Source organism: Borostomias antarcticus (assembly GCF_949987555.1).
Source record: "Borostomias antarcticus genome assembly, chromosome: 4".
In the NCBI taxonomy this organism is placed as follows: Eukaryota; Metazoa; Chordata; class Actinopteri; order Stomiiformes; family Stomiidae; genus Borostomias; species Borostomias antarcticus.
The window spans coordinates 1,420,001-1,434,766 of record NC_140237.1 but is presented as its reverse complement, the minus strand read 5'-3'; the positions used below and the strand labels follow the sequence as shown (position 1 = coordinate 1,434,766).

Genomic DNA, 14,766 nt, shown 5'->3' with positions numbered 1-14,766 from the left:
TGTGACTGTTGTGTTGTGGTTGTGACTGTGTTGTATTGTAACTGTGTTGTGTTGTGACTGTGTTGTGTTGTAACTGTGTTGTGTTGTGACTGTGTTGTGACTGTGGTGTTGTAACTGTGTTGTGTTGTGACTGTGTTGTGTTGTGACTGTGTTGTGTTGTGACTGTGTTGTGACTGTGTTGTGTTGCAGGTGGATGTGACTGTGTTGTGTTGTGACTGTTGTGTTGTGGTTGTGACTGTGTTGTAATGTAACTGTGTTGTGTTGTGACTATGTTGTGTTGTAACTGTGTTGTGTTGCAGGTGGATGTGACTGTGTTGTGTTGTGGTTGTGACTGTGTTGTGTTGTGGATGTGACTGTGTTGTGTTGTGGTTGTGTTGTGTTGTGGTTGTGACTGTGTTGTGTTGTAACTGTGTTGTGTTGCAGGTGGATGTGACTGTGTTGTGTTGTGGTTGTGACTGTGTTGTGTTGTGTTGTGACTGTATTGTGTTGTAACTGTGTTGTGTTGCAGGTGGATGTGACTGTGTTGTGTTGTGACTGTGTTGTGTTGTGACTGTGTTGTGACTGTGTTGTGTTGTGGTTGTGACTGTGTTGTGTTGTGACTGTGTTGTGTTGTGACTGTGTTGTGACTGTGTTGTGACTGTGTTGTGTTGTGACTGTGTTGTGTTGTGACTGTGTTGTGACTGTGTTGTGACTGTGTTGTGTTGTGACTGTATTGTGTTGTAACTGTTGTGTTGCAGGTGGATGTGACTGTGTTGTGTTGTGGTTGTGACTGTGTTGTATTGTAACTGTGTTGTGTTGTGACTGTGTTGTGACTGTTGTGTTGCAGGTGGATGTGACTGTGTTGTGTTGTGGTTGTGACTGTGTTGTGTTGTGACTGTGTTGTGTTGTGACTGTGTTGTGTTGTGACTGTGTTGTGACTGTGTTGTGTTGCAGGTGGATGTGACTGTGTTGTGTTGTGGTTGTGACTGTGTTGTGACTGTTGTGACTGTGTTGTGACTGTGTTGTGACTGTGTTGTGTTGTGACTGTGTATTGACTGTGTTGTGACCGTGTTGTGTTGTGACTGTGTTGTGACTGTGTTGTGACTGTGTTGTGTTGTGACTGTGTTGTGTTGTGACTGTTGTGTTGCAGGTGGATGTGACTGTGTTGTGTTGTGACTGTGTTGTGTTGTGACTGTGTTGTGTTGTGACTGTGTTGTGACTGTGTTGTGTTGTGACTGTTGTGTTGTGACTGTTGTGTTGCAGGTGGATGTGACTGTGTTGTGTTGTGACTGTGTTGTGTTGTGACTGTGTTGTGACTCTGTTATGACTGTGTTGTGTTGTGACTCTGTTGTGACTGTGTTGTGTTGTGACTGTGTTGTGTTGTGACTGTGTTGTGACTGTTGTGACTGTGTTGTGGTTGTGACTGTGTTGTGTTGTGACTGTTGTGTTGCAGGTGGATGTGACTGTGTTGTGTTGTGGTTGTGACTGTGTTGTGACTGTGTTGTGACTGTGTTGTGACTGTTTATTGACTGTTGTGACTGTGTTGTGTTGTGACTGTGTTGTGTTGTGACTGTTGTGTTGCAGGTGGATGTGACTGTGTTGTGTTGTGGTTGTGACTGTGTTGTGACTGTGTTGTGACTGTGTTGTGACTGTGTTGTGACTGTTGTGTTGTGACTGTGTTGTGACTGTGTTGTGTTGTGACTGTGTTGTGACTGTGTATTGACTGTGTTGTGACTGTGTTGTGACTGTGTTGTGACTGTGTTGTGTTGTGACTGTGTTGTGACTGTGTTGTGACTGTGTTGTGACTGTGTTGTGACTGTGTTGTGTTGTGACTGTGTTGTGACTGTGTTGTGACTGTGTTGTGACTGTTGTGACTGTGTTGGGACTGTGTTGTGACTGTGTTGTGACTGTGTTGTGACTGTGTTGTGACTGTGTTGTGACTGTGTTGTGTTGTGACTGTGTATTGACTGTGTTGTGACTGTGTTGTGTTGTGACTGTGTATTGACTGTGTTGTGAATCTGTTGTGACTGTGTTGTGTTGTGGTTGTGACTGTGTTGTGTTGTGTTGTGACTGTGTTGTGACTCTGTTGTGACTGTGTTGTGTTGTGACTGTGTTGTGACCCTGTTGTGACTGTGTTGTGTTGTGACTGTGTATTGACTGTGTTGTGACTGTGTTGTGTTGCAGGTGTATGCGTGGGGTTGTGGGGCCTGTCTGGGTTGTGGCTCGTCTGAAGCCACGTCGCTCAGACCCAAGCTGATCGAGGAGCTGGCCACTACCAGGGTGGTGGACATCTCTATAGGCGACAGCCACTGCCTGGCCCTCTCACACGGTAAACATGCTTTTATCTGCCTGGCCCTCTCACACGTTAAACATGCCCTCTCACACGTTAAACATGCCCTCTCACACGTTAAACATGCCCTCTCACACGGTAAACATGCCCTCTCACACGGTAAACATGCCCTCTCACACGGTAAACATGCCCTCTCACACGGTAAACATGCTTTTATCTGCCTGGCCCTCTCACACGGTAAACATGCTTTTATCTGCCTGGCCCTCTCACACGTTAAACATGCCCTCTCACACGGTAAACATGCCCTCTCACACGGTAAACATGCCCTCTCACACGGTAAACATGCCCTCTCACACGGTAAACATGCCCTCTCACACGGTAAACATGCCCTCTCACACGGTAAACATGCCCTCTCACACGGTAAACATGCTTTTATCTGCCTGGCCCTCTCACACGGTAAACATGCTTTTATCTGCCTGGCCCTCTCACACGTTAAACATGCCCTCTCACACGGTAAACATGCCCTCTCACACGGTAAACATGCCCTCTCACACGGTAAACATGCCCTCTCACACGGTAAACATGCCCTCTCACACGGTAAACATGCCCTCTCACACGGTAAACATGCCCTCATCTTCCTGGCCCTCTCACACGGTAAACATGCTTTGATCTTCCTGGCCCTCTCACACGTTAAACATGCCCTCTCACACGGTAAACATGCCCTCTCACACGGTAAACATGCTTTTATCTTCCTGGCCCTCTCACACGGTAAACATGCTTTTATCTTCCTTGCCCTCTCACACGGTAAACATGCTTTTATCTTTTGTCTAGGAGCTATAGCTATATATTGCTCACATAGCAGTATCCACAGGATGAGTTCTGGGTATTTTTTCTCTTCTTACAATAGCTACACATAATGTAACTTACACCACACACACACTTCCATACTACACATCACTCTGCACTCTGCTCATCACAACTTACACCTGGCCGTTCTACAATGTATTGACTTCATCCAAATTTGAACCGAATACTATACAGTAGATTTGATTGTGGCTTCAGTGAATGGGGAGATTCACCTGTCACCTGTACAAACATGCCCCACGTTGACCCCTATTGCACATTATTTTTTGCTGACACACACAGGCTAGTGTTGGTAAAAAGAGTGACATTGGGTCAATGGGGTACTGGGGTGTTGCAAGAGTGACATCATTCCACACTCATTTTTGGATTAGGCTAATGTGTAACTTCTCCCCCACTCTACAGAAGAAATAGAGCTACTGTACAGTGATTTCAAAGTTCAGTCAAAGTTGCACTACTGTACGACTCTGTTGACCTATACTTTGCATAACTACATCTAGTATTCAAATCAGTGACAATATAGAAAGGAGTAGATTTCTTTACTGACATGTATAATATCAGTTCGTTTCTCGTTTCATGCCAATACAATGTAATGTAAATGTAATTTAATTTAAAAGTTTGAGATGAAACACTTTCATCTACTCACTCCCCTAATCTTTAGTACAATATAATGAATGAATGAATGAATGAATTCATTATTAATGAATAATTGGTTTTATTTTTAATTAATTCCACTCAGATAATGAGGTTTATGCGTGGGGCAACAATTCTATGGGCCAGTGTGGGCAGGGCAACTCCACCGGGCCCATCACCAAGCCCAAGAAGGTGGTGGGTCTGGACGGTGTGGCCATCCAGCAGATCTCGGCAGGTACCTCCCACAGCCTGGCGTGGACAGCCCTGCCCAGGGACAGGTCAGTAGTGCTCAACCCCCTCCTCCCCTATTGGCTAAGGCTGTAATAGAAGGTCAGAGGTCAGGCACGGCTTGTGATGTTATTGGGACCTCAGTGTTCAGCACAAATCAAGTAATGGTTTCATTCAGTACGTCAGACGTTTTACGACTGACAATATGGAAGGCTAAAAAAAATATTGATGTGACATAAGCTAACATCAAGATGATTGATAAAGTCTGATGATAAAGTCTGAATTTACAGTGAACTACATACAGTATGAACTATGTTCTTTTATCCTTTTGACAGGCAAGTGGTGGCGTGGCACAGGCCCTACTGTGTGGACCTTGAGGAAAGCACTTTCTCTCACCTGCGCACCTTCCTGGAGCGCTACTGTGACGGCATCAACAGCGCGGTGCCCCCCCTCCCCTTCCCTTCCTCCAGGTGAGTGACCCCCCTCCCCTTCCCTTCCTCCAGGTGAGTGACCCCCCTCCCCTTCCCTTCCTCCAGGTGAGTGACCCCCCTCCCCTTCCCTTCCTCCAGGTGAGTGACCCCCCTCCCCTTCCCTTCCTCCAGGTGAGTGACCCCCCTCCCCTTCCCTTCCTCCAGGTGAGTGACCCCCCTCCCCTTCCCTTCCTCCAGGTGAGTGACCCCCCTCCCCTTCCCTTCCTCCAGGTGAGTGACCCTGCACAAGTACAAGAGTTTCACTTTAGTTACACAGGGAGCTGCCATCTGGTTCCCTACTTCCAGAGTGAACTGGGGGTACGGTCGAGTGGTAAGAGTTCACGAGTGGGGAAAATCAAACCAGGCCAGGCCCAGCCTGGCTTATGTGTGTGGCTGACTTGTTTCTGTTCAGGACTGGTAGGATGGAAGCTAGCCATGCCACTGAAATAGCTGTGAATTGAAATTACATGAAATAATGTCTGATAAATAAAGATAGGTCTTGTCGCCTGGACACATCAGTTCCAATGCTTCCAATGCTAATCCAGCACAATAAGAGCAGGATAGCCAATTAGCTCATGAGCTCACAACAACTAGCAGCAGCTTCCATAACATTAATGGTAGCGGTCAGTGGCTAAAGCAGTTACACTGATGATTCCTGTAGCGTTAGCTATTTTGCTGCAATTGGTTCAACTTCTGTTTCTGGACAAAGGTAAGGGATAAAAAGATAGGAGTGAAAGGATGAATGTGTGGAGGTTTGGGTTATAGTCCCATAAAGTCATCCCCACCGGGGCCTTGAGTCCTATCCTCTCACCACTACTCTACTTGTGCAGCGGAGATTGGCAAACTGATTTTGGTGTCCTTCTTCCAGTCCCTAGTGCGGGTTTGGGTTAGAATAAGGGTTGGGGTTGGGACAGGATCTGACCTATAAGGCAAGGGGTAAAGGTCGGAGTGAAAGGTTTAACATGTGGAGGTTTGGGGTATAGTCCCATAAAGTCATCCCTACCGGGGTCTTGAACCCCCCAATGGGGACCCCACGTTGGAGTCCTACGCTTTCACCACTACTCTACTTGTGCAGTGTAGATCGGCGGGTTGATTTTGGTGTCCTGCTTTATTCTGGTGTGCTGGGACTACTGCCTCTTGTGGTGCCAACAGAGAAATGCAGGTCAGCATTCGAGGGAGGGAGGGAGGGAGTGATAACCGGACGAACGCTATGCTAGGTGCGCTGGCTTACAGCCATGCACAAAAAAGGTGGAGAGGGGCGTTCTGGTAAAAACTCCTTAAAAAAAAAAAGTAGAATCTGGTAAATAAGGACTTCCCGGGCCAAATAGAGCACAGCATGAGCAACAGCAGTCATCCCAAGAGTGATTGGGACAGTTCGCTGACAGGCCAGTGTTCATCATCAATGTACTCATATTCACCAGTAGCCAATTTATTACATTGATATCAATCTGATGGCCTTTATCATCACGTATCAAGCACGCTCCAAATTAAGATTGGTCTTACAAACAGATTTCCATTTGCTTTTCCGTGTACTAACGTAGATTTTACTTGATTTGCAGAGAGCATCACAACTTCCTCAAGCTCTGTCTTCGGCTGTTGTCCAATCACCTGGCTCTGGCACTGGCTGGGGGCGTGGCCACCAGTATCCTGGGGCGACAGGCCCGCCCTCTCCGTAACCTGCTCTTCAGACTGATGGACTCCTCTGTGCCTGACGAGATCCAAGAGGTGAGCTCCCGCACACGTGTGCGCTTCCATTTTGAGTTTTCTATGAGATCATTTGATCAAATATGGTCCTGGCATGTGACCAGGGAATCAGAATCTCTCTGTGGCTGCTGTCGGCCCGTAAGCCAAGCCAGTGAGCCGGTGTGTGGTTGTGTTGTCAGGCGGTGATCGAGACTCTGTCCGTGGGGGCCACCATGCTGCTGCCTCCCCTGAGAGAGCGCATGGAGCTGCTCCACGCCCTGCTGCCCCAGGGGCCCGACCGCTGGGAGAGCCTGTCCAAGGGACAGGTACAGTACTGCTGCCCAGCCAGAGCCCCAGACCCGCTCACACACTCCCCTGCTGCCCAGCCAGAGCCCCAGACCCGCTCACACACTCCCCTGCTGCCCAGCCAGAGCCCCAGACCCGCTCACACACTCCCCTGCTGCCCAGCCAGAGCCCCAGACCCGCTCACACACTCCCCTGCTGCCCAGCCAGAGCCCCAGACCCGCTCACACACTCCCCTGCTGCCCAGCCAGAGCCCCAGACCCGCTCACACACTCCCCTGCTGAGGGCATCACACACTCCCCTGCTGAGGGCACTGGCCTTGGGCTCTGGCCTGGAATTATGGACATGTTGCAGAATTTTTGTAAACATCTTTTTATTCCCTTTTCAGGTCTATTTGATATGTGTGTACAGATGTGGGAAGTTAGAAATGTCACATGCTGCAGCATTTCACGTCGCGGTATTTGGCAGGGAAATCCCGTTGGAAATCTCGTGGGATTTCAGACGGTGTTATTTCGTTTTAGTGATGCACCACTGCCAGGTGGCGTCTTTGAGTAGATTTAGCAGGCTGGGCTCAGTGTTTTTCTCCTATAGTCTACGAATGAGGCATCATTAAGTTTCACATTCTTTAATTTAAATGCTCTGTTGTAAAGCACTTTGAGCTGAATTTATCTGTATGAAAGGTTCTATACAAATAACGTTTAATTGTTATTATTACCTTGTTCTCAAACACATGTTTTCTCCATCTGGATGTAATTTAATTATTACGAACACCTATATCTAGGCCTACAGTAGCCTATCTATCTCGGTAACTGACGTCGGGTCAAGACGTGGTGGCTGTTAAGTCAAATGCGCAAAATAACAGTATTGTAAATATATTTATTAGTAAAGATGTGGTGAACGTGGGGGTTTTGCGTTTTGTTTCTGGAACGCATTCAACTGGTAGGCTACTCGTAAACCCCGGAAGTAAATTTGAAGACGGGGCACCAGCTAATGTAGCCAAGTCTGAGCGCAGTAGGCTATATGGCTTCAGCACGATACAAAGAAAAAATAAGCTTGATCGACTTGTGGATCCATACAAAATTGACATAGTCGCCATGAGTAAAGATCACTCATTGCCAATCATATCCGGACATTAACTATCTTGTGCATAGATAGCGGCAGGTTTGACAGTGAGTGCCTTCACATGCACAATATACACAATATTTTGTTATTTGAATGATCTTGAATATATATATATTCAAGATCATTCAAATAAGAAAATATCGTGTATGTTTTTATTTATTTATACCGGCCGCCAGTCGTTCCATGAATGGCTATAGGGAATGCGCAGTTTCGCGCTGGCTACAGCCTATTATATGCACAGTTTCGCGCTTCGTAGGCTATTATAAATAAGTATTATTCATTGGGAATAGCTTGGACTCGCTGGGGACTGGTGGAGAGACGCAGAGCCTCCCCAGACGCGACATCCTCCAGTTGGCTGAAGAGCTGCGCGCTCTGGTGTCCAAACAGCCACCGGCGGCGCCCCTCGCAGTGTCCACAGAAGAATACCCCCCAAAAAATACTTGCATGGTGAAGACAAGCTGCAGCAAGAACAGAACTGTCTACCAATGCATGAAGTGCACCTAGCTGTCTGTGAGAGGCTATAGCAGAGGATATGTGCGAAGTGTATTTGAGCTGCCGCCTCAACCGTGCGTAAGAGCAGAGCGCATCAACTCGTGTATAGCTACAACTAGTAGCCCATAGCCATTAAAACGGCTTATTGTTTTATTCATATATCAACTAGATAATTCGATAATAATGGTTGAGACATGAATGTAAAAATGATGTTTTATTGATGAAAAGGGTAAAACTGAAAAACATGGAGAGTCATTGCATTGATCGATGCAGTCCGTTCAAATAGGCATCAAAAGATAAAGTAGGCCCATTTAAAATGACCAATTACATCTTCAAATCCCTTCTAATCTTGGCCTTTGATAGGGTTTTTTTTCCGCCCTACTGCCAATTATATCTGACCATTAACTATCTTGTGCATACAGAGCACAAACAATGAAACAATGAAACGAAAAGATTTCCTGTCTGTCTGTGGCATTCGCTACCAGCAAACACTGAAAATACAGGTCCTCAATTTATTTAGATTAGACTAGCCTATCCAACTGGACCACTCCAATGAATGTTGAACGTAGCCTACTTTTATTCTTTAGGTTTTACAGAATCGGCCTACAATGTCCACACATGCATGCGCCATCTGACTAGCTCGTCACTCGCCAGAACCTGGACTAGACTATTGTAACACCCCCCCCCAAATTCCTTTATATTCAAATAAACTGGATGAACCGGTTTCCTAGCCCTGGATCGTGGGGAGGGGGGTAGCCTGCGTTAGCGGGTGCTTTGCCATGACCGGCCATTGAATTCGCTAGTATGATTGATAGATGGATTTAACGTCCAAAGTAGATTGTGCAAGTATTGTATAGGCCCATGTGTAAGAGATGAATGGTTGTAACCATGAACTCAGCCAGAGGTAGGCCCTACTGTAGATTATCAGCATTATCACCAGTCTCAATTATGTTTTCCTCTAGGCTACGTGTTGCCATTCATTTAAACCACCGTCTCATCTAGACTACTTCTGTTGCTGAATTTTTACATTTATGCTTTCATGATTTTAGAGCGCAATCAACATTTTCCAGGATTCCAATAAGTCCATCCATTCATCCAACTTTGTTCTGAGCGCAGCGCAGGCTGGTAGCCTACTGTCAAGGATCACGACTGATGCACTCCCTTAACACGTCTCGCAACTCCCCAGACCATCAAGATAATTTCAATATGAAAGACCTTGGGATTCCAGGAGTCAAGGCCGTTTCAGACGGGGAGCGACATTCCGCCTGCGTTCTCGCTCGGATCAGCGGGGGACGCACGCGTCTTGCGCGCAGCGGGGAAAGCTGACTACAATTCAGCTCTTGTCGCGGGCGGGCGTGTGCAGCCTAGTTCCATATGAGAACACTCCTCGGTCCAGTTCCGTATAGTAGATCCGCCTGTGTACTTTCAACGAATGTATTATTAGACATAATATCATAATAATATATATAGCCTTCAACGACCTCCTGAGCTGCCTGCCTGATGGTCTCAGGGCTAAAGAGACCGCGCGTCGTTTTCCTCACCCTAACTCTTGGCATGCTATCAATGAAAGAAAATACATTGTAAATAAACATGGTTTTAGGCTATTGTTTTTATGTAGGCCTATAGGTTAAGCTATTTGTGTTCATAAGGTAACGTCATTGTAAACGAAAGTAGCCTATAGCCTATAATCCAATTGACTGGAACCAGGAGGTTTGACAAAAGTTAAGAGGCAAAATAATTTGTCTTGACTGCATTCAAGATGTATCTTTCACATTAAAACTACATACAAAGCTGACCAATAGCATTAGAAAGATCTCTTCGAGAGCTTTCATTTCACCTGTTCATTCTGCCCAAATGTCACTCGTGCACCCCTGCAGCTATGTTATCATGTAGCCAGTAGATATGCTAAGAAAATTGTTTGCAAACTAAAACAAGTGAACACAATTTTACAATCGAAAATTCTTATGAGACCATTATTTTACTTATATGGGGCAAAGGTGGTTTCTCTTCCTGCTTCTGCCTAAGCCCTCCACAATACCACAACACAACGGTGTCATGTTTTACCGAAGGAGAAGTGAAGAAGACGGTAGCTAGCAGTAGCTAAAGCAGTTAGCTAATGTTAAGATCATTCCTCTAGCTGCTTTGCTGCTAATGCGAGTTCGTCTCCGTTCCTGCCCGAGAAACAGAAGTTGAACTAATAGCATCAAAATCAAAATAGCTACAGGAATCATCGTTGTAAAGTTAGCTATCTGCTTTTTAGCCACCGACAGCTACCGTTAATATTATGGAAGCTGCTGTCGTGAGCTAACTTGCTATCACGGTCTTATCGTGCAGCTTCACAGGCTGCTATTAGCAGACAGCACTAAAGTTGACAAAATCACACTTGCACATCATTAGAATTCCAACCATTTATATGGGATTTATCATTCAACTAAACATGGAACCTGAATACTACCTGATATTTCAACCTGCTGCCATCAGTGATCGGCGCGTCTGCTTGTTTGAGTCATGAATATCTTACGCAGTTACATTCCATGTAGTGTCCCAAAACTGTTAAATCATTCCCCATGTAGTTCACTTTGAGTCGCACTCAATACATCCATGGTAATAGGGAGTGAGTGAGTGAACCATTTCAAACACATCTCTGGTCATCTCTGTTAGCCATCTTACTCGTCCTGATGCCATGTTCCATATGAGAACACTCAGCCTAATGTATTAAACTTCTACTTGTCCCGACAGTTAACAGATATAGACCCGGCGACATTTACAGAGATAGAAACTATAAATAGATAGGCTTTGTTCGTAATAATTAAATTACAACCAGACAGAGAACAAGGAGTTTGAGAACGGTAGGCTCATCTAATGTGCGAGATGAGCTACAGCAATGGGTCAATGAGTGGTAATACTGCGCCCCTATGGGCAGGCGAGCGGTGGTGCGGAATGCCGTAAAGCGCCTGTTAGAATACCGCGGGTCAAGTTACATTCTTATGTTCCCACATCTGTAGGCTATGTCTTAAACATTAACTGGTCACTAATTCTGTGAGCGATACATTAAAGTCCATAGCTCTGTGACTGTCTCACTCTGTAAGTCTTAATCATAACCAGACTAGGGCTGCACGATATTGACAAAAACATACATTGCAGCAATATATTTTTTTGCGATATATATTGCGATATGTAAAACACGGCGTGGGAGGATTAGTTCTCGTCATCTTCTCTAATCTTGCTAATTGCTTCCTGTGTTGTCGCCAGGCTTGATGTTACATCAGCCTTTCGGTAGCCGAAGTAACGCCAAATGTCAGACGTTGACTTTCTTTTAACCACTAAATCGTCCCCTTTCTCTGTCATTTTCATTTTATTGTACTTGTGCTCGCCTTCCAGCGGGGCGGGGCTGCTGAGCATCATTTAAAACTCTACTAAAACTAACTAACAACACAAACTGTGATTGGTCTGAATAACTCATGTTAGGTCAGACAGACTACCGTATAGTGTTGTCACGATACCAAAATTACCACTTCGATACGATACTTGCTAAAAATATCTCGATACTGATACTGAAATGATACCAGGGCACAAACCTAGAACATCAGGATCAGTAGTCTAATGGAATAATACAATGTCAGGTGTAGCCTACTGATCTGTGTTTGCTGTCTGCTGAGGCGGAGCAGCAATGTGAACTGTTTAAACTAAATTAATTACATATATATTTTATTTTATTCATTAAATTAATTAAAAAAAACTCTTTGTAAAATAATAATCTTGGGATGCTACAATTATAAGCTGGAAGTGTCTGCTCTGCTCCACTAGTCTGACACTCAGATTGAGTTGCTATTCAGATTCAGGGGCGGGAGCCAGGCTACTGATCCTCTCCTTCACTCTGTCCTCACGCAGCAGAGCAGAGCACAGAGCAGCAGAGCAGAGCAGCAGAGCGGGTCACAGAGCAGCAGAGTGGGTCACAGAGCAGCAGAGTGGGTCACAGAGCAGCAGAGCAGAGCACAGAGCAGCAGAGCAGAGCAGCAGAGCAGCAGAGCAGAGCAGCAGAGTGGGTCACAGAGCAGCAGAGCAGAGCACAGAGCAGCAGAGCAGAGCACAGAGCAGCAGAGCAGAGCAGCAGAGCGGGTCACAGAGCAGCAGAGTGGGTCACAGAGCAGCAGAGTGGGTCACAGAGCAGCAGAGCAGAGCACAGAGCAGCAGAGCAGAGCAGAGCAGCAGAGCAGAGCAGCAGAGCGGGTCACAGAGCAGCAGAGCAGGACACAGAGCAGCAGAGCGGGTCACAGAGCAGCAGAGTGGGTCACAGAGCAGCAGAGTGGGTCACAGAGCAGCAGAGAGGGTCACAGAGCAGCAGAGCAGCAGAGCAGAGCAGCAGAGTGGGTCACAGAGCAGCAGAGCAGAGCAGCAGAGTGGGTCACAGAGCAGCAGAGTGGGTCACAGAGCAGCAGAGTGGGTCACAGAGCAGCAGAGTGGGTCACAGAGCAGCAGAGAGGGTCACAGAGCAGCAGAGAGGGTCACAGCCTCGCAGCACAGAGCAGCGGTGTTCACGTTAGGGCAGGACGAGCTCCAGAGTTCACAGATTGACTCATTGATGTTATGAGGTTCCCCAGCTATTAGCATTGGGTTTAAATACGAAATATTACCAAATAGGCGCTTTTGCTTTTGTAAATCCTCCGCCGCCGTCTAGAGTAGCGAGCAGCCCTCAGCCCTTTCACTGTCCTTCCAGAACGCTCTTTGCAAACTACAAAAAATAGACTACATGCTATACAACATTGATAAAATAGACTATGAGTTTCCTAATTATATGATTTATAAGACTGATTGCTTCCATACGTATTTTACGAGCGTATTTTGAGCAGGATGCTGCTGACCAAAGTCCAGCCCAATCTCTCTAAAATGCACGGTTGCGCAGCATTGTAAAAAGTATCTGTATTTCATTTTGTTAGGATATTCTATTTGATTTGAATATGTTCTGTTATTCTAAGCTGTTCTATGTTATTCTTTTATGCATTATAATAGTCAAAACGCAATTTCCAACGGTCAGAGTAGAGAGATAGGAAAGGCCAGCTGGTATTGATAGTGCAGGAAGTATCAATACTGCGGAAAAATAGTATTGAATGTTGAATTCTCATGACGTGTTTGAGTTTGACTACATAGCAGGAGAGAAGTTGCAGGCCCAGTGATGTGACTATTGCGCAAGTGCACATCACAATGGCGATGCGTTAACGATATATCGTACAGCTCTAAACCAGACCAGCTTTCCTTTCTCTGTGACCCCGTGTTCCTCTCTGCAGTTCTACTAGCAGCATCCTGTGTAAGCAGCCTTAGTGCTGAAAGATTGTGTGTGTGTGTGTGTGTGTGTGTGTGTGTGTGTGTGTGTGTGTGTGTGTGTGTGTGTGTGTGTGTGTGTGTGTGCGCGCGTGCGCGCGCGCGTGCGTGTGTGTGTGCGTGTGTGTGGGGGGGGGGTCCGTCCAGAGGATGCAGCTGGACATCATCCTGACCAGCCTGCAGGACCACACCCACGTGGCCTCGCTGCTGGGCTACAGCTCGCCCCCCGACGGCCCCGACGCGCCCTCCTCTGCCGGGCTGGGCTTCGGCCCGCCCCCGGACCCCCCCTACGGACCCCCAGCCAGCCACCCAGACACACACCTGGCCGAGATCCTCATGAAGACCCTGCTGAGGAACCTGGGCTTCTACACGGTGAGCAAGACCACACACACACACACACACACACACACACACACACTTGAGCTTCATTCATAGAGCTGGCTTCCCTTAACCTGACATGCCAGATGGTTTTTACACAAACCCATCTGGGAACTCTTTGTTGGAAACAGAAACTTTCAAAAATACTCGTCAGGTGATTGGATGAACCATCTGTCTATCACAGTCTATCATGGGCGAACTCACACGTGGTCACAACTTAATGAAGCCTGGTGTATTTCCTCATAGAACGCTGCTTGGCTAGATCATTTTCTGATCTAGCACAAATTGATTTCTATTGAGAGTGGCCAGACTGATGCACGGAGTAAAACAGAATGTGAGCTGGTGAGATCAGGATGGTGTCACAAGGATAGGTTTCCCCGACACAGAGTAAAACACATGATTCTAGGTTCCCCAGTGAAAGGTCAACTAGGCTTCCTCCCATGTGGGGAACCAGCCCATTGGGTTGATTCATTAACTGAGGAGGTGTATCAGATCACACAGTGGGAGGTCCTATATGCACCGTGGGTTCCCTGTTTATCAGATCACACAGTGGGAGGTCCTGTATGCACCGTGGGTTCCCTGTGTATCAGATCACACAGTGGGAGGTCCTATATGCACCGTGGGTTCCCTGTGTATCAGATCACACAGTGGGAGGTCCTATATGCACCGTGGGTTCCCTGTTTATCAGATCACACAGTGGGAGGTCCTATATGCACCGTGGGTTCCCTGTGTATCAGATCACACAGTGGGAGGTCCTATATGCACCGTGGGTTCCCTGTTTATCAGATCACACAGTGGGAGGTCCTATATGCACCGTGGGTTCCCTGTGTATCAGATCACACAGTGGGAGGTCCTATATGCACCGTGGGTTCCCTGTTCTGAGGAGGGGTTCTGTATCAGATCGTGAGTTCCCTGTTCTGAGGAGGGGTTCTGTATCAGATCGTGGGTTCCCTGTTCTGAGGAGGGGTTCTGTATCAGATCGTGAGTTCCCTGTTCTGAGGAGGGGTT

The 14,766-nt window shown here is 46.7% G+C and overlaps 1 protein-coding gene across 6 annotated transcripts in view; it reads left to right on the top strand.

Annotated features, from left to right (window-relative positions):
* The window catches only part of herc1 (HECT and RLD domain containing E3 ubiquitin protein ligase family member 1), a 213,392-nt gene that overhangs the window by 23,784 nt on the left and 174,842 nt on the right, over nt 1–14,766 (top strand). For all 6 annotated transcript variants that reach the window (XM_084437244.1, XM_084437243.1, XM_084437242.1 and 3 more), the window contains exons 9-14: nt 2,164–2,308; nt 3,870–4,041; nt 4,327–4,461; nt 6,021–6,186; nt 6,345–6,470; nt 13,528–13,752. In XM_084437244.1, the coding sequence (XP_084293370.1) occupies nt 2,164–2,308; nt 3,870–4,041; nt 4,327–4,461; nt 6,021–6,186; nt 6,345–6,470; nt 13,528–13,752 (969 nt within the window). The remainder of the gene's footprint in view (nt 1–2,163; nt 2,309–3,869; nt 4,042–4,326; nt 4,462–6,020; nt 6,187–6,344; nt 6,471–13,527; nt 13,753–14,766) is intronic.